General features: G+C 47.1%; 1 protein-coding gene across 1 annotated transcript in view; it reads right to left on the bottom strand.

The window, feature by feature from the left end:
- Positions 1 to 17,005, bottom strand: part of PODXL (podocalyxin like) — a 51,585-nt gene extending 34,580 nt beyond the window's left edge. The window contains 1 exon segment of the mRNA XM_030464479.1: positions 16,903 to 17,005. Coding sequence (XP_030320339.1) covers positions 16,903 to 16,948 — 46 coding nt within the window. The 5' untranslated portion in view covers positions 16,949 to 17,005.
- Between the last annotated feature and the right edge of the window lie 3,267 nt (positions 17,006 to 20,272).

Genomic DNA, 20,272 nt, shown 5'->3' with positions numbered 1-20,272 from the left:
AATTTACTGGTCCAGCACCTTTCTAACCGGGGCCCCAACTTTGGTTGGGTGCCAGAGCAATACAAATAATTACTAATAGTAAATCCCATGGGAGTCTATTACATTCTGGTTCCACTTCCTCCCAAACAATTGCTCCTCTTCCTTGCTTTGTATGTTCTTCAAAAGAAGCGGCTGCTGTGCTTTAGGGCTGGGACAGCAGCCGTGGTAAACATACACCCAACGTTCCTGCTCAGCTGGGCTTGGGCAGCAAAAAAAAAAAAAAAAAAAAAAAAAAGAAGATAAATCTGACTTAAGACAATCACATTGCAGGCAGAAAAAAAAAAAAAAAAAAATAAAAATTGAGGGTTTAATGGAAATGGCGACCTAGCAGCATGAAACAGAGTTGATCCTCAGAAGTCCCTCCGGGCACATTTATTCACTATTTCGGGGATGATCTTAGTCAGAGAGGCAATAACAGCACAAAATGTTGAGAGCAGAAGTGCCCACTGGTCTCAGGGCTCAAAATATCTTCATTTGGAGAGTGGTGAAGGTCCTGACACTGTAGGAGCATTCGGTTGAGGGAAGCAGAGATTTACTGTGGACCATGGCTTGCCAGTGCTTGGGCAGCTCCCTGCTTTCTGCCTGCCCTGCAGGGACCCTGCCTGCCCCACCCAAAAAGTGCATAAAGGGAAAGATGAGCCATGAATGCCAGAAAACTGCCCCTGGTCCACAATCAGACCTGGGCTGATCCACTGAATGTGGAGGTCAGGCATTCCTTTAGGGAATGCAGAGTACAGGAGCATCCCAATGCCATTGGTTTAGGTGCAATATCCAACTCCTACAGGAGGTGGGAAATGCCCAGTGTCCAACAAGAGGTGGGATGGCAATGCAGAGAGGCCACCCCAAAGTGGCTTGAGCTTGGTGCTGGAGCAGAGTGGGCTTTGGGTGGCTTCTTGAGGTCCTTATGTCCTCATTCAAGCAGTTATCTTGCTCTGAAACACATGGGGCCACATCTCTGAGGAGGTTTTTCCATTGCCAGGACCAGGAATTTTGACCTAAGCAGTAAGTAGCAAGGTGGGATGGATTGACCTGGCTTAATGCTGATGAAGAACATGCCCATTTTGGTCACCCTTTCCAAGATGAAGCCTGCAACAGCTTTAATTCGTCAGTTAAATGTGGCTTTGTCATAGGGGATGAGACACAACTGGGACCAGCCAGCTGGGTTCTTGGCTGCTGAATGTCACTGTCTTTCCAGCCCAGTGACCTCATTGTTATGACTCAATAGGGGAACAATGTTGTCCACCCAGCAGCCCAGCAAGGAGTGGGATTCCTGTGTGGTTACAGCTGAGCAGAAGAGAGCATGGGAAGTTGTGGGATGTCACCAGGTCGGGGATGCAAAGCTTTGCACTCAGTGCAAGCAGGCTGGGGCAGGTTCTGACAGCACTGGTGTGTGCTGAGAAATTCCAGTTAAAATATGATAATATAAATAGTGATCATAGGATCACAGAATGGTTTGGGTTGGAAGGGACCTTAAAGATCATCCAGGTCCAACCCCCCCTTCCATGGACACTAAATCAGGGTGTACAAGGTCCCATCCAACCTGGCCTGAGACACTGCCAGGGATGGGGCAGCCACAATTTCCCTGGGCAACCTCTGCCAGTGTCTCACCACCCTCAAATTCAAGAATTTCCTCCTCATATCTAATCTAAATCTCCCCTCTCCAAGTTTTAACCCATTTCCCTTGTCCTCTCCCTACCCCCCCGTGTCCAAAGCCCTCCCCCAGCTTTCTTGGAGCCCCTTCAGATATTGGAAGGTTGCTCTAAGGTCACCTGGGAGCCTCCTCTTCTCCAGGCTGAACAACCCCAAGCCCTCAGCCTGGCTTCCCAGGGAGGTGCTCAGCCCTCTGAGCATTTGAGTGGCTCTGCTCTGGACACCTTCCAGGAGCTCTGTGTCCTTCTGATGTTGGGGACTCCACAACTGGACACAGAGCTCGAGGTGGGGTCTCAGCAGAGCAGAGCAGAGCAGAGGGGGAGAATCCCCTCCCTTGACTTTCTGTCTCTGCTTCTTTTTATGCAGCCCAGGACCTGCTTGGTTTCTGGGCTGTAAGCACACACTGAGGGCTCATGTGAAGCTCTTGGTCCACCATCACCCCCAAGTCCTTCTCCTCAGGGCTGCTCCAAATCCTTTCTCCTCCAAACCTGTATTCATGGACGGGATAATATGATCATATGCAGCTCCCCAAAAATTCAGCATGTTTCTTGGACAGGTGGGTCCAGGCAGTGAGTCTGAGCATGAAGAAACTCACTAATTAGGAAGGAAAAATGCTAAATGGTGTCTAATGAAAAAAACAGCTTGCAGCACTGACCCCCCTAAATGGTCTGGAAGGCAAAAAAAAATCTCTGTCTGTGTCAGCTTTTGAGAACAGGGCTTTATTGACATCTCCCCACCACCAAACCCCTTCTCTGCAGAGCAGTGTCTGGTGGCTGTGATGCAGGGCAGGCCATGGCAGGGCAAGGGAAGGGAGCAAAGGAAGCAGGAAGGAAGAAGAAGCTGCATCCCCTCCCTGCTGTTAATCATCCTCTTTCTCAGAAGAGAGGTCTACAAACCCCTCTCTGATCTCCCACCTTTCAGAGGACCCAACGAGGTGACCAAGAGCAGCTCTGTGTGCAAGAGGAAGATGTGGGGCTTTGTGATAATATCCCAATTCCTCTGCTCCAGGACAGGGGAGACTGGATCCTGCTTTTGGCTCAGAGGGATGAAGATCTGAGACATCAGCTTGGACATTTCCTTCAGAAAATGGAGCTGGAGCTGTGGTGGGAGATGGAAGATGGGGAGAGAGGACACGGGCTGCAGGTTGGGTCCATGGTGGGACCTGAAGAAAGGTGTTTGCAGAGCACAGAGAGGGAGGGGGCATTAAACTGGGATTCAGGGGATGCTGCTGGTTGTAACCCTGGAGCTGGTGGGGTAGATGTGGAGAGGGAAAGCAAACACAGCCCCATGCTGGGGAGATGCTGTGCTGGTGACCAGCCCAGTTTGCAAGTGATCACTGCTAAATCAAAGCATGGCTTTGCTGCAAAAACTTCCTTATTTTATGAGGGACAAGAAAATCAGCAGCCCTGATTGTAGAAAGGCAGAAGAGACAACTGGAAACTCCCCACACAGACTTCAAATCCATAGACTTCAAAAGCCCTTTCTGTTACCCTGAGCCCCATCTCATCCAAACACCCCTAGAAATTATTACCTGGGCAAAATGCTCCTTAACTCCCATCAGGAGAGCTCTCAGGAATCAAGCCTTGAAGTCTCCTGACCTTGGGTCAGCTGGAAAGAGCTGAGGCATCAAAAGCCAACTTTTAGCAACACTTATTGATAACTCTGGGTAATTGATTGTTGTATTATTACTTTAAATAATTAATAACCAGCAAGCCTACCTATACAGACACTGCTCTCTGGTGCAAATGTGCTCCTGGTGACCCCCGTGAGCTGAGGATGCTTTGTACCTGAACATCTCTGCCTGCCCATCACCCATTCCTCCCAGTACCCAGACCTCACAATGAGGGGCTGAAATGTTTGAATGCTGCAAAACAAGAGCCAAGCCCTTTGCCCAGGAAGCTTCTGCACAGTGCAGGAGGCAAAGAAATAGGGCATGAGGGTTGGAAAGCCAGGCATTGCATTTTGAGACTCTGGACACAGAAGATGAGACAAGTTCTTTGCTGCTATGGGATTTGAACCAAGTCTCAAAGAGGAGTTGGAGAAAGCAAGAAGCGGAGCAAAGCTTCATCTTGCAAAGAGCCCAGATGGATGGAGGGCTGAAGGCACCTGAGATGGAGATGAGTTATAGCACCAAGATGTTCACCACACACACTCTCATCCCTGGGAAGCTGGATCAAATCCTGATCCAGCCAGATCCAAAAGCTGATAGGTCTTCCTACAAAACAAATCCATTATTCCTTATCTCTATTATCAAGGAGAGGGCTCCTCCTTTCTCTGCTCTTGGTAGTTTCATGTTGCTGAGCATGGATTGAACAGGCTGGGACAATTTCCTGGGACTAAGGGAAGTCCTGTGAGGTGGCTCTAACAAGGCATTCCCTGCCTTTTGGGAGAAGAAATCTGGGAAATCTGCCCAGAGGCACCTTGCCCAGAGGACACGTATCTGTCCATCTCAGCAAAGAGCAGGAGCTGGGAAATCTGAGGGTCTTTCTCTGCCTCTATGAAATCAATTCCTGCAGCAAGGATGCTTTTACCTATTTCAGAGACAGGCTAGGAGCAGCATCTGCTCTTCTCAGATTTGGGCAGAGGCAAAAATCTGCTTACCCATTGCTCAGGATGAGTGCCTCTGCTCAAACAAAATCAAGACAAAATCCTTGCAGAAACAGCTCCGGGGTTCCACTTTTCTTACCCTTCCCCAGGACCCCCCTGCTGACTCCAGGATGGGAGTAAATAAATAAATAAAGCAGGATCCTAAAAGCCCTCTCCAATAAAACAGTTTCAAAGCTACTTCCCATCCCTGCCTCAGAGGTTTCCAAGCCTTGGCCCTACTCACCCATCCTGCTATATCAAACCCCACCTTCCAGCACCTCAGGGTACCAATTTCCCCAGCCAAGATGGAAATAAACCCTTGTCCTAAAACTGCTTCTGAGCTGGATTAGAAGGAAACCTTCCCTAAAAAAATGCCAGCTGGGCTGTGTGCACCAGCTTTGGGCAGCCCTCTGGGGAAAGCAGCTTACATGGCTGCTGCCCCCCTGAGTGAGCCCCTGCCTAATCAGATTGGAGCAGCCCTGCCAGACACACACACACACAAAAAAAAGCTCCCACAGAAGACAAAGCAGAGAGCAGCAGCCTTCATCTGCCAGCTCAAACACAAATACAGCCCCCAAATAGCTGGCATTCCTTCAGCATGGCTGTCCCCCAAGTATTCCTCCCCAAATCCCCAAGGCACACACAGCTCCTTCTTTTGGTGGGCTCCTGATTGTTTTTTTTTTCTATTTCCAGAAATAGAAATATTTTTTCTTTTTCTATTTCCTTCTATTTGAAGGTTTTTATCAAGATTTTTAGAGTCACATGCAACAGGACCTCAGCAACCAGGTCAGACCCTGGCTTTGGGTCTTACCATATTGCACCAGCTCTCCCCACTTTACCACTGGGAAGCATCATGCTGGGGCTCTGCACCCATCCTGCTCTCTATCCAGGTGTTAATTTAATGCCAGGGTTCTGCACAGGCTGGGGAGGGTGTGCAGAGGGTTCTGCAGGAGGAGGAGCTGCTGATGGGGCTGAATGAATTTTCTTCCATCAGGGATGCTGAAGAGAAACTATAATCTGTTTCTAATGTGATGTCTGTGCCTACAAAACCCCTTTAAAACCCCCAAAACTTTATTCCAAGCAACTGTCAGCTACCTATGGCCAGGCTTCATTATCAGAGTAAAAGACATGGATATTTTTTCTTTTTTTCTTTAACAAAAAAATATTCATCTCTTTCCTTTATCAACCCATCAGTTTGGACTTCTCCCTTGCCCCTTGTAAAGGATATTCTTAAAGGACCACACAAAGTCCATATTGACCATGAGGTCTCCTATTGTTCTTGCTGCCAACTCAAACTTATGCACCCAGTTTCACCACCCCACTCCCCCCACTCCACCCCTCTCCTTCTGTCACTCTCTTGCAAAGAGAAAAGCTTTTTTTTTCTTCCCAACTCATCTGCCCTAAATCACCTCCCAGTAGCTAAAACCCTGATTTGGAGGAACACTGGCAAAGGGAACATGGAAGGTGATGGGTGACAGGCTTTGTGCCCAACCTATTCACCTTTTCTCCTTGTTGGAAAACCCCACAGAAAACAGAGCTTGGAGTGAGATGGTCAAGTATAGGCCAGAGTTTGAGAACCACTCACTGTGGCAAAGCTTCTCTGGGACATGGGATATTTCTCCTCCCAACAGCCTGAGAAGAACCTGACCTGAAGAAACACAGAGTGAGGGCTGCAGGACCTGCACCAGGATCCAACAGTTGTCAAGCCTTCTTTCCTTCTTTTTTTCCTTCTTTTTTTTTCCCTGCTCTGTCTGTTGCCTTAAAGAGCAATGGTTTTTATTTGTCAAACCTGCTGGAGAAAACACTCTCGTGTAGGAGCAGCAAAGAAATGCATCTTAATGGGCTGGATTGAAGGACTCCAGGCTCCAACAGGCATTGGAGAATTGTCTATTAATACTGTTTTACTTTGGAAAAATGAGGGGAAATAGAGTTTATCACTCCCCAGACTCCTCATGACAGGCATGCAATGGGGCTCGATGGAAGACTACCAGGATCTACTGAGTTCCATTGTTTTCCTGGACACAAGAAGGATTGCTCCAAGTTCACCTTTCCTCACTGGGAAAAGGTGTGTTTAGTGCCATGGGCTCTAATCCATCAAGGCCAAATCTCCTCCTAATTTGTGAAAGGCCAAGTTTTGCCATCTAGCACCAAAGAGCAGATGAAATATATTGCAGCAGGACTCAACCCAGCCAGGACACCCATGGCACTGAGGGAATTTGTATTTTCCAATGCTAAACAGGACTGGATTTGGATGAGAGACAAAAACTGGTCAGCCAATTAAAGGAAGCCTCATTAATTCTTGCTTTGCTTGCCTTTAATTGCTGTCTGCCCACACTGTGGACAGATATCCAGGATATCCAGACACTAAGTGTGGAGTCCAAAGTTCCACATGTGAATCTATTTAAATTCCTTCTGCAGACCCAGGAGGGACACATTCAGCTGCTTCACCAATAATTCATTCTCTGTTGTGAAAAGAACTGGAAACTGGCAGCAGAAAAATAAAATTGCTTCCCCTCCCATTTTAAAGAGTAAAAGTGAGTTTTTAAGAGAATCACAGAATGGTTTGGGTTGAAATGGACCTTAAAGCTCATCCAGTTCAAACCCCCTGCATGGGCAGGGACATCTCCCACATCCCAGGGTGCTCCAAGCCCCATCCAACCTGGCCTTGAACATTTCCAGGGATGGGGCAGCCACAACTTCCTTGGACAACCTGTTCCAGTGTCTCATCACTCTCAAATTAAAGAATTTCTTCCTAATGTCCAACCTAAATCTCCCCTCTCCAAGTTTTAAACCATTTCCCCTTGTCCCCTCACTACACCCCCATGTGAAAAGCCCCACCCCAAGGCTCCTGTTTATTCAAACCCCTCAAAGGGATGTGAGAAAATCCAATTTAGTCATGAATATTAAAGTTTAGCACTCCAGATTTGCTCCACAAATTGCTTAGGAGTGAACTCAAAGTTATGTTGAAAAGTTTAGGTGTGAGGCATCCAGACCCTTGGTTACTTCAGGTACCTTAAAGGAAATCTCAGTGCTGTTTTGCATCTCTCAGTTTAAAATACCCTCTACAAGTGAAGAGTGACTGCAACCAATGACCCCTCAACTTAATAATTGTTCATCATCACCTAGGAAGACTTAAAAGATCTTCTAAAAGATGGATAAATTAGAAATCAAAATAAAGTGGTCTAACTGCTTAAACAAATATGTTTCATAGTGTGTCCACCTGGTTAGAAAAAAGAGCTGAAAGGCAAGAGTGGGCTTTAAATCTCTAAATTTTATAGTGAACAACTGAGAAAATCAGCCCTGCTTGGAGGATATAGCAATGAATTGTAAATGAAAAACATTATTAAAATCCAATTCTTCAAAGGAAGGCTTTCTTCTCCCTTATATTAAACTGTGATTAAAATTCATAATTTAAGCCACATCAGTTTAAATCAAAGCACTCTCCCATAAGATGAGGTTTTGAACCTTTTGTGAGGCTTTAATGAGAAAAAAGGATGTTCTGTTGAATGCAGTTAATGGGGATTTATTGGTACCATTCATGGGTAGAAACTATCCTAGAGGCTTTCAAAATGGCACAGACTGAGAGCCTTGGGGGGGTTTTCTGAAGCTGTCTGGGAAAATGTTAAGGAAACAAAATAATTTTCTATACCAGAATGTTGAAATAAGCTCAGAATTTACTTTCCTGCAATATTCCACAGGAGTGTTCAGGACAGGAAAACTTTACCACTTGTGCCAAAGAGCTCAGCATCTCTCAGGGCTTTTTTCAGCATGGGAATTACCCCAGGGCTCAGGAAAGCCTTGAAGTTGCTGGTGGGCTGAGATTAATTCCTGCATGCTGGTAAACTGGGGCCAAGGAGGTGATTTTTGGTTGCCAGCATCACAGCCAACGGGATGCTGTGTCCCATTTTGCTCCTGTTTTGCCCCACTTGGCTCTCAGATGGATCAGGCTTTCCCAGAAAACTCCATGCAACCCAGCTTTTCATTATATATATATATATATATATAAATATATATTTATTCATTTTTTTGTTTATACAGTTGATTTTGGTGTGCTCCTGGCACAGCTTTGATCTGCCAGAAAGTCATGAAAAGAGGCAGTAGAGAGCACAAACACTTCATAGCCTTGTATCAAACCACATCAGGGGGCTGAGCCAGCTGAAAAGTAGACCAATATTAGAAGAAAAAAACCCAAAAAACTTAAAAAGAAGGAAAATAAAACAAGAGAGGGTAATTTCATGCATTTACTACATGCTGCTGCTTTCTCCTCTTGGCCAAGGGAAACCCATGGGAACTTATTTTATGTATTTTTAATTTTAATTTGTTTGCTCCTAAACAGGTCCCCAGCAGTTAGAGAGTGGGAGGACTGTGGAAAAAAACATGCATGAATGGGAGTGCTGGTTTGAGGTTGCTCCTTTTTAGCTTGTGTAGTACCTGATAAAAAACTTGCTCCCCTTCCCTGTGCTTTCAACATTTCTTTGCTTGCTTAATAGATTAGAAATATCCTACCAGGACCACTTTAATGTGGGCTCTGAGCAACCTGATCTAGTTGATGATGTCTCTGCTCCCTGCAGGGAGGTTGGATTAGATGACTTTGAAAGGTCCCTTCCAACCCAAACCACCCTTTGAATTACTTTATTTCTTTATTTATAAATGTCCAGGTCCTTGGTTACCTGATTTTATTCCAGTGTAACCACTGCTAACCAGACCTGTGCTGGGCAGCACAGAGCATCACTTGAAGTACTCTGTTTTTTCTCATAGTCAAGGAATCCAACATCTTGATAAGCCACCCCAAGAGCTATCCACTTTCCACAGGCTGCAGCATTTCAGCTTTTACATTTTTTTTTCCCCATTTGCCTACGTGGTGGAATGTCTTATCTCACCCTTTTGACTCCAGGGAGGAGGAAAAAAAAAACAAGAAACCAACAGAACAACAAAAAAAGTGGTCTATGCTATTAGGTTTCAAAGAAGGACTTTCTCAAGCACAGTTTCTCCAAACCCTTCTGCAGAGTCTTTCAAGTTCCCTTTGTCAAAGTCAGAAATCTGGTGGTTTTTCTCTTTGCAGACCCCACTTAGAAGAAACCTGACAAGGTTGTCTCCACATCTTTCCACAGCAGATTTAATATATGTTTAAGTGCTACAGCTTAATAACTCTAAGCCAACTTCTACCTCCTCCTCCAGTTACATTTGCTAAAATCAATTAAGGCTGAGAGAGGAAATTTCAGCCTTTGCCATGAATAACCAAGGTCTTATTCTCCCACTGCAAAATGACTCTTTTCCTCCCTTCCACCTGTCTCATGAGCTGTGTGCTGTAAGACCCCAGTCCCCTGCACACAGAGCTTGTAAGACAGAGAAAAAGCTGCTGGGTTAATCCAATTTTTATTTAGGATGAGCCAGACCTCAAAGCAACATCTAAAATGGGATTAATTAAAAAAAACCAACAAAAACCCAACAAACAAATAGAAAAAAACCCCTCTGCATTTTGGAGGAGGTTTTAATGCAGATCCAAGCTACCCATTTCTAGAGTTTCTCACCTAGCTTCAAACACAGACTCAGTTTTTAAACCCAAAGACCATTTCTTATCCACTTCCCATTTTGCAGCCTTTAGGATGCACTCCTGACCCACCACTAAGAACTTATTCCATATCCTGAAATCCACATTTTTTGATAGTTTTAAGCAAACACAGGTACTATTGTGCAACACAAGAGTTTCCAGGGGTAGATCCTGGGTATCTTTGGTGTAACATCAAACCCTGATGGGGACCATGTACAGAGACAAGCATCTCTAGGGGCCAAATCACCCCAAGACAAACCTGAATTGCCCTCAGATCCCCTTTTCTCTCTACACTAAAAGTAGCTGGATTCAAGGACAATTTAGCTCCAATCTTAAACACCCTGGTCAAGTATCTGAACCTAAATAGCATTACCATGGTTATTTCAGTGGGAAAAAGAAGCCACTTGCCCACACATGAAGAATAGCTCCAGGACTCCCCAATTTCCCTTCCTCCACAAGGCAGCTCATCCCAGATTCCCCAAACCAGAACCTTTCCCCTTTCTGCCTCACCAACCACAGCACCAAGCCAAGATGCATGACCTTGGACATCATGTCCCAGATGAGCCAAGCTGGAAGCCAAATCTCAGCCTTCTCACACCTGGTTTGTTGTGGATTCACATCTAAAAGCAGATCCTTCAGCAGCCCTGGCTTTCCTGTCCCCCAAAATAAAAGCTCCTTCTCCTCCATTACCTCTTCTGCTCTGTGCTGAGCATCAGGACATTACACCTGAGTTAATTTTAAGAAGTTGTCTCCATGCTCCATGTCTCCTGGCAATACTTTGTCACCCAGCTGCCACCAGTGCCTGCAAAGAGCTCCTGGCCTGTGGCCAAGCAAGCTGTGAGGTGGACATTATTTATGGGACAAAAAAGGTGCCTGCAACACACAGAGCAACATCCACTGGTAAAATATGCAAAGAATTGCAAAACGGCCTCATTTAGCACTGAAAAAAACCCCCAAACTTCAGCAAGAAGACTTCAGACTCAATAAGGAAAATATATATGGAGGATATTGGGTATCTTTGGGGTTTGGAGCAACTTCACTCCATCTCCTGAAGGACAGAGGGGTTTTTTCTCTTTAGTGTTGATGGGACAGCCTGACATTTTCTGGTTCCCAATGGCTTTCAGTCATATTCAGTACCAAAGGTTGACTCTGACCCACACTGTGGCTCAAGTCAAGTGAATATGTGCAATGCAACTTCCAAAAAGGTCACCCCAAATAACCCACCAGAGCATTCAGCATTCCCAGAAGGCAGCAATGTTACTATTGGCATTCTCCAGGACCTCTCCAGGCTCTCACTGTTTCCAGCAATACTTGGAATTCAAAGCCAGCAGCTAAATTGGAGCAGGCTAAGTCATCCTTGGAGGAACCTTTCCCTCTCCCTGGGATCTGGAAGGTGGTGAGGACACTAATACCCATCACCTGGAATTTTATCTAGAAGAAAAATACCCCTGTTTTAGTGGCCATATGGTAAAGAGGTAGAAATGAGCAGTGAAAAGCCAGCAGCTCCCCCTCCACTGGGCTGACCACTGAATTTATGAGGTGTCATGATCAATGACATAAGGATAACCTGCCACTGGAATCATCTCCCCAAGGAAGTGGTGGATTCCCCACCATCCTACACTTGGAAGATTCAGCTACACAGGGTGCTGGGCCAGCTTGTCTAGGCTGGGCTTTTGCCAAGAAAGATTAGACCAAATGATTCTTGAGGTCCTTTCCAACCTGGTATTCTGGGATTCTGTACTAAAAGCCCTCTAGATGGTGGCTTGTGATCTCTCTTGCAGCATCACAAGGTTGCTTCTGGCCATGCAATGCTGTTGTTATCAAACAACCCCCTGCTCACCAGGTCTTCATTGATGCTCTTTGTACTTCAGCAACCCCAGAGAACCCAGATGAGGGCATCTCCCCATCCCTGAACTCTTCACCAAGCAGCACAAAGTCTAAGCAGATACATGGAAAAAAAGAGAAACTGCAGCAGATAAACAGCATTTCAGCTCATAACAATCATATCTTATTTTTGTACAAACCCAAGGATGATCATCTTTTTCTCCCCAGCTCCATCTCCCTTCTTGGACAGGGCTCTTGAGCTCAAAAGTAATGGGGTTTTTTTTGGATATAGGCTAGTGCCAATGCTTAGGCACCTCAAAACTGGAGCTGTGATAGAGACAGAACACATCCCTCAGACCTCCACCCAGCTCCATGTGGAGCTTCATATTCCTCAAGGTCCTTTTGATGGCTCATTGAGAGCCATCATAACCTGAAATTGGGACAAAATCTCCCCATCCCTCCTAAAAAACACAGAAACAACAGGAGAGAGCACCTCACCCTGAAGTGTGGGACATCATCACACCAGGTTTGTTGGGGGTTTTCTGTTAAGCCCAAATGGCACATGGAAAGGGTTTTGGGGGAGATGGGAGGTGTATCCTCACATCCCCCCAGAGAGCAGGAGCTGTAAAACCCCCCTGCAGAATCAGATTCCAGTCTGGGTGTCTCACAAGCTGCAAGAGAGAAGGAGACTTGGTGGATTTTCTTGGCAAGCCCAAACCCAAAGCACTTGGCAATGTGGGGACTTTTCAGTGGAGCCCTGGGGGTTGCAGTGAGCTGAGTGCAGGTAGATGTGAGACAATAAATGCCAGATGACTGTGTGTATGTTTTAGAATGATAAAAACAATTAAAAAAGCAGAAAGCAAACAAAACAAAACAAAAAAAAAAGCAAAAAAAAAGCAAGGGTTGGTCAGGAGCAATCTCTGAAGGAAAGGGCAGGCATTGCAAGAATTCAGCAACAACATCCTTAGGTGGAGATTGGCCAGTTATGGCAGGAGCTGTGCACGTAAACAGGAGGAAGTTGGCTGAAGGATGTGAAAATGCTTCAGAGAGTTGGTGAGACTTCACATGCCTGCACCTGGGGAATGGACCCAACTGGGCCAACCAGATTCCTGCAAAGTTCAAACCCTCCTGTGATGTTCAGCTCTCAGCAGAGCTGAGGGGGGTTTGTCTGTCACTCAGAGATGGTGTCAGCAGGACAGAAGATGAGGGGGATGCTCAAGTCCACAACCTGCATCTCTCTGCCTGTGTGTTGCTCCCCACCAGCTCAAGTGGGTGGGAGGGAGGAATTTCTGTGCACTCACAGGTGGGTTCTTTGCAACCCCCTTGGCCCTGCTACTGCTTGGACCACCTGGAGGTGGAATTACTGAAGATACCTGGGCTTCAGCACAGCACAAAGCAGCTCAGCTGGTTGTTCTGGTGGGATCTCACCACCCCAGGGCATCACCCAGCAAGGATGAAGCTTCCCTCACCCCATCTTCCCTGGTCCTGCAGAGCATCAGGGAGCTCTGGGTGTTGTTGTAGTCTTTGCCAGCATCATGCAGGTCAAAATTCAGGACAGGTACAAGTTGTTGGGAGGGATGCAGTCCAGCACCTTAACCCCAAAAGCTCACCTCTACTTTCTTGTAGTGTGCAGAGATCACGGTGATCATAGTTTGGGTTGGAAGGGATCTTGAAGCACATCCAGCTCCAGCCCCCATGACATGGGCAGGGACATCTCCCACCAGCCCAGCTTGCTCCAAGCCCCATCCCACCTGGCTTTGAACACTTCCAGGGATGGGGCAGCCACAGCTTCCCTGGGCAACCTGTTCCAGTGTCTCACCACTCTCACAGCCAAGAATTTCTTATTAATTGTCCTGATGTAACACCCAGAATAACACAACAACCTGAGGGATCCTCCCTGGCTGGAGTTAACTCCCTCAGTTCCCAAAACACCCCCCAGAGATGCTGTGGGCAGGCTTAGATCTTCTAGAGGATGCCAATGGGGAGAGAAAATGAGTGATTTATAGGGCAAATAATAACCAAAGCACAACCCCAGCCTCCCTGCAAATGCTGAGAGAGGATATTTCCAGCTGGTCTCCCATCACAGCCAACATGAATGATCATCAGCCTCCTCATCATAAGCCTTTAAAGCAACACTCTGGAATGAAATCAGTGTATTGCATGGCTCCAGCTCCTTTCATCCAAGGATCTTCCAAGTGCTTTACAAACAATTCTTTAATTAAACCTCCTAAACAATCCCACGGGGTATCGTTACTGGATCTGCTTTGCCACCAGGGAATCAAAGGCATTGCACTGCTGAAATGGCTTGAAAAAAAAGGTTGCCAAAATCTGAAGTCCCTCCAACAGAGAAGAAGACACATGCTGCTTCACTGCTGATTTTCAAACTTTCTGGTTAGCAGTTTTTGGGTTTTTTTTCCCTCTCCCTCACGACACGGCCCCAGCTGCCTCCTCCTGCCAGTGTCAAAATCAGTATTCAATGGATAAAATGGATTTTTTTAAAAAATGCACATCTCTGACAGCCTGTGTTGGACAAACACGAACTCCCAGTTGGAACACAATCTACCTTTGGGAATGAAAAGGGGTGTTTTGGCAACAAGGATTTAAAACCCATCAATCTTTGGTTTGCTCTGAGCCGGGCAAAGGGCCCATCTCCAGTAAAATCCCTTCCTGACTTTTTTTTTGCCCCCAGGACAGGTTTAACCTGTGGCTCTTTTTAATGCTCTAAAGATAAAAAAAAAATATCATCTTTCTCTTCCTGGTGCAATTTTGCTATCACATCCCCTGTGGGAGAGGAGATCTAATATGGGGAATGAATAAATAAATTAAAATGTGAACACAGTGTAATGGGTAACTCTGAGCACCCCACAAGCCTGGTTGAATTTAAAGATGTTTTTTTCCCAGTGCCATGTTCACTGCATCTCACAGGCTGTGTCTTCCTGAGGCTGATTTTATCCTGATTTTTATCCCTGCTTTACAGCAGGGGAAATTAGGAGAGAGCTCTGCAGAATCAGGGGGTTGGGGTGATGGGAACCTGGAAGCCAGTACAGAATGTTAGGGTTAGAAGGGACCTCTAGAGTCTCTAGTCCAAGTATTCCTAGTGAAACAGCTGTACCCAAAATACCTGTTTTTTAAAAACTTTGGCAACCTTGGGCTCAGTTCTGGTCTGCCTCTTGCCTTATGTTTTCACCTTCTTCCCCATGACACCCAAAACCCACGCTCCAAAATCCCAGCTCCTTGCTCACCCACCCATTTCACCTCCAGTTTCAACAGAGCAAATCATGCCAGCTGCACCCCAAGTACTATTTTCTTTAAGATCCTAAAAAAAAAATAAATCTTCCAGTTTCCCTTCTAAGCCCAACTTCTCATTTTAAGGAAAAAAAATAAATAAATATGAATTTTAGGCTTTTGAGTGACTTAGATGATTACAGCCAATACCAGCTTTGGAGGTAAGCACTGCTGGGAGCTCCGAGCCCAAACACTCAGCAAGAAAGGATGCTTATTTTGACCCCCTAAGGTAGAAAATCCTGGTGCCAACACTCAGGGAATAACACAAAGCATCTCTAAGGAGTTTATTTCAAAACTTAACAGCAGAACCGGTGGCAGAAAATACTGTTTGGATGGATTTAATAAAATAATTTCAGAGGAAAATGTAACAGGATCATTTGAGAGTGCTATAGATATGGGTTGCTCCACCATCCTCCTGCTAAAAACCTGTTCTGTACCAAACCCAGCATATTTATTACTCTGTTTTGTAAGACAGAACAAAACCTTCTGAGAAGGCAAAGTCAGCGAAACTCAGTTAAATTCTGGCTGGCACAAGAAAAATTGCATTAACAGCTCTTGCTTTATGCCAATATTAATGAGGCTGAGGCATCTTGAGTTTTAATGGGAAGAAAAATCTTCTATTTTGAAGCCCACGTTGGCATCAAGAGGAGAGGGGGCTTCACACCTGCTCACCCACCAAGCCCCAGAATCCTGAGAGGAACAGAAAAAAGAAGAAAAAAAAAAAAAAAAAAAAGGCAGGCAGAGATTTGAGCCAGACCTCTGTGATTTCACCCCATAGTTAAATCTCCAGGGCCCTGCCTCCACTTGTGCTTTTACCTCCAGAGCTTCCCCCAGCTTTTGTTACCTTGAATAAAAGAACATTCTGCTCAGCAGAGGCTCTCCTGGCAGGGATGACCCAGAGCAAGATTTCTCCTCAGTTCATTTTTTATTTTATATTTAATTTTATATTTAATTTTATATTTAATTTTATGTTCCACTTTAATTTATTTATTTTAAAATCTATTTTATTTTCATTTTCTGTGAACCCAGGGAAGAAATACCCCTCCCCAACCATCTCCTCCTGCCAGCCTTGATCCACTTCTACAACAATCAATGCATTCCCCTTCCCTGCTACTTTTCGGCGTGGTTTAGCACCATCTCTCCGACAAAAAAAGCCTCGACGAAGAACCAGACATCCCCCTCCCCCCCCTGCATCACCCGCAGCCCTTTCCACAACACCCTGAACCTCAGCACTATCCCAGAACCCAATCCCAAACTTCCCCATCGGGATGCAGCCCCCATCCCGCGCCGACCTACGGCTGCCCCACAGCCAAGCTTCTCCAGAAGTTTATCCTTTTCTTTGGTTTTTTTTTGTTGTTTTTCCAACTCCACCACCAACTTCCATCAGGGAATTGCTGTCTCCCACCCGTTTTTCCCTCCCCTCCATCTCTTTTCCCACTGGACCCGTGTTTCCATACACCTTGCGCCTTGGACCACTGCCAAGCCCAAACCCCAGGAAACATCCCCCCATTTCGCCCGATGGGACCCCAAAAAGAGGGGTTGTGAGGCTCAGGGCTTTGGTCACCGTTCTCCCAAGAGCTTAAAGTCGGGAATTGGATGAGGAAGAGCAGGAGCAGCGTGTTCAGCTCATAGCGTTGCATAAAAGAAGCGAGCACTGCGGCTCTTCAGCTTCAAGTTGAAGGTTTGATGAGCTTAAGTTTCGAAATAAGAGGGTAAATCAGGCAGCAAACAGAAGGAGGGGGGGCACGCAGCAGCCCCCCTGTTTATTTTCCTCCTTTTTTTGCCCCATTTGCTTCCAACGACCCGGCAGAGAGAAAAGGAAACCGGGGGTGGGGGTGGGGGGGGGGATGCGAAAAGGAAAGGGGGAAAAAACAGAAGAGAAAAAAACGAAGTGAAAAGAGGAAAAAAGAGGGAGGAAAGAGTCATAGGTTTGGAAGGGGGGGGGGGTCCGGGAAGGTGTCACTTACCGCTGAGTAGCAACGGGAGCAGCGGCAGCAGCAGCGGAGCCCTCATGGTCCCCTCGGCGCGGCCGTCCCCGCCGCGGCTGCCGGCGCTTTCTGCCCGGGGGGGCGGGTGGGTGGGTGGGTGCTGCCCTCCCCCGGTCCCGTCCCCCCCCAACAACCCAACCCAACCCCCCCCCTCCTCTCCGCTTCTCCCCACAACAGGGGAGGGTCAGAAATCCCCGACCCGCCCCAACCTCCGCCCCCCGGGACCTGCGGGGCGGGGGGAGGGGGAGGGATGGGGATGGAGAGGGGGGAGATAAGGGATGGAGGGAGTGGGGGGGGGGGGGGGGAGGGGGGATTTGGGGGTTTTGTCAGGGTGGGGGGGATTGGGGGTTTCCGTCTGTATATGGGGGGATTTGGGGGGGTTTGTTGGGATGGGGGGTTGGGGAGGGATTTGGGGGTTCCGTCTGTATAGGGGGGGATTTTAGGGTTTTGTTGGGATGAGGGGTTGGGGGAGATTTGGGGTTCCCATCTGAAATGGGGGGATCTGAGGGTTTTGTTGGGATGGGGGAGATTTGGGGTTCCCATCTGCATGTGGGGGGGATTTGGGTGTTTTGTTGAGGGGGTTTGGGGTTTTCACCTTCATGGGAGGGATCTGGGGGTTTTGCTGGGATGGGGGTTTGGGGAGGGATTTGGGGGTTTTGTCTGTATAGGGGGGGATTTGGGAGTTTTGTTGGGATGGGGGGGATTTGGGGTTCCCATCTGCGGGGGGAGGGCTTGGGGGGGTTGTTGAGATGGGGGGGGATTTGGGGTTCCCATCTGCATGGGGGGGATTTGGGGGTTTTGTTGGGATAGGGAGAGATTTGGGGTTCCCATCTGCATGGGAGGGATTTGGGGGTTCCATCTGTATAGGGGGGGATTTGGGGGGTTTGTTGGGATGGGGGGGATTGGGGGTTCCCATCTGCAGGGGGGGATTTAGGGGTTTTGTTGGGATGGGGGGGGAGATTTGGGGTTCCCATCCACATGGGGGGGATTTGGGGGTTTTGATGGGGTGGGAGGTTGGGATGGGATTTGGGGTTCCCATCTGCATGGGGGGGATTTGGGGGTTTTGTTGAGGGGGTTTGGGGTTTTCAGCTTCATGGGAAGGATTTGGGACTTTTGTTGGGATGGAGGTTTAGGAGGATTTGGGGTCTCAGCTGCATGGTGGGGTGTTGGGGGTTTCGATGGGGTGGATGTGGGAGTTGGAGGGGATGTGGGGTTCCCACCTGTATGGGGGGGGTTTCAACTTCATGGGGGAGATTTTGGGGTTTCATTGGGATGGGGATTCAGGGAAGATTTGTTGTTCTCAGCTGCATGGGAGGACATCTGGGGAGGTTTGTTGGGATGGGAGGTTGAGAGGGATTTGTGGTTCCCATCTTCATTGTGGGGGAATTTAGGGGTTTTGATGGGATGGGGGTTTGGGGGTGATTTGGGTTTCTCACCATCACAAGTGAGGGGTTTGGTTTTCTTTTGGGGATGGTGGGTTGGGGAGGATTTGGGGTTTCCATCTGCATGAAGGCTGGGATTAAAGGTTTCACTGGGATGGGGTTTTGAGGGGATTTGGGGTTCCCATCTGCATGGCAGGGCAGGGAGATTTGGGGTTTTCAATGGGATGGGAGCTTGTAGATTACCCACGTGGGTAAGGATTTGGGATTTTCATCTGGGTTGGGTCTGATTTGGGATTCTCACAAAGGCTGGGGCTGCTTTGGATTCTTATCTGGAGGGGGAGTGCAGGACCCCACCACTTCAGCAGCTGGAAGCAGAGCCTGGGCATGGTGTTTCACACATTACCCCATCATCCCCTCCCAAACTAAGCTGTGCTTTCAAATATTTAAACAAATTAATGGACATTTGCATAAGATGCCTCCTCAGAGAGGTTTGCACCAGTTTGAGGATGTCTCAAAGGAAGCACCATGCTCAAAGAACTGTAGGCAAAATTTTTATCAAATCTTTTTTCTTTTTTTTTTTTTTTTTTTGTTTGGTGAGAAGGAAGAGCACTGAAAATTTTTTTATTTTAGTGTTCAGGCAAGTTTTCATCCCTGAAAAGAGACTAAAAATAAGCTCAGAGCTTTGCACCAAGTTCTCCTCCTGATCCAGCTGAACCATGAACGTTCCCAGCCCAGCTCCAGAGGTGGTAAAAATAAATAAACCCCTACTGCAAAAAGTCCTTTTCAAATCTGATTTTCTGGATGCCTTTGGTTAAAGGTTGATTTCCTTCAAGGTCACCAGGAGAGGACTTGAGGAGGGGCTTGGGTTAACTTGCTCATCCCTCCCTACCTGCTTCATGTTTTTTCTCCAGGAAAGGTTTCTTGAGCTGCCTTCTGGGTCAGTGCCATGGGACTTCTGCTGTCCCTCAGCCCATCCTCATTTCCCCTTGCTAAAATCTGTGTTTGTCGGTGACTAAAAGCCCTGAAACTCCAGTTGCAATGAATGACTGAAGGTGGCAATGCACATTAATAATCTAGATCATTATTAATCTGATCCGGCATTGGAATGGGCTGCCCAGGGAAGTAGTGGATTCTCCGTCCCTGGAGTTATTTCAAAAGAGCCTGGATGTGGCACTGAGTGCCATGGGCTGGGAACTGCAGTGGGAGTGGATCAAGGGTTGGACTCGATGATCTCTGAGGTCCCTTCCAACCCAGCCAATTCTATGATTCTATGATTCTAGAGAGGCAGTTCCCTCCTTGCAAAGTTTTTTTAATAAGGGGTCACGTTCTCCCCTTGCACCAAACAGCATATTTTGGTGTTACCTTCCAAGTGAAGACAACCCAGGAAAAAGAAAAAGTAAAAAACCTGAGCTGCAAAGCAGTGTCCCTGGGATGGAGAGGAGGGAAATGATGCTGAGCTCCTCCTTAAAGCACCAGCACCTGTAATACCCTGGAAAAATATCCCGTGGAAGATTGTTTTGGGGTAAGAGTGCCCAGAGGCTGGGGCTCCCCTAAGCTGTGCTGGGTCTCCATGATGAGTGAGGGCTGTGACAAGAGCAGGTCTCCCTTGACAGCAACTAAAATAGACCAAAGGCAAAGAGAATGTCCTGAAATCCACTTAAAAATCAGGCTGTGCTTCTGTGGCCATTGGGTTCATGCTGCAATGGTTACGTTGAGAGTTAGGGGAGAAATCCATCTGGCTGGGTCTCATCAGCAGATCTGGGCTGTGCTGGTCCTTTGGCCTTGTGCCAGCGAGAAGGAAACTCTGTCCCCAAGCACTTGATGCCTGAGCCTGTTTAGATTGCTGATCTGGGCTGTAGAATTTCTCTTGAATTATCCAAACAGGCACCTTGCCACTTAGGCAGGGAGTTTTGTCAGTTCTCAGCAGGGATGCTCTCCCTGCATCCATGTTGGAGCTCCCCTTCTGC

The sequence above is a fragment of the Calypte anna genome, chromosome 1 (genome assembly GCF_003957555.1).
Source record: "Calypte anna isolate BGI_N300 chromosome 1, bCalAnn1_v1.p, whole genome shotgun sequence".
Lineage (NCBI taxonomy): Eukaryota > Metazoa > Chordata > Aves > Apodiformes > Trochilidae > Calypte > Calypte anna.
This window is presented reverse-complemented; position numbering and strand designations above follow the sequence as displayed.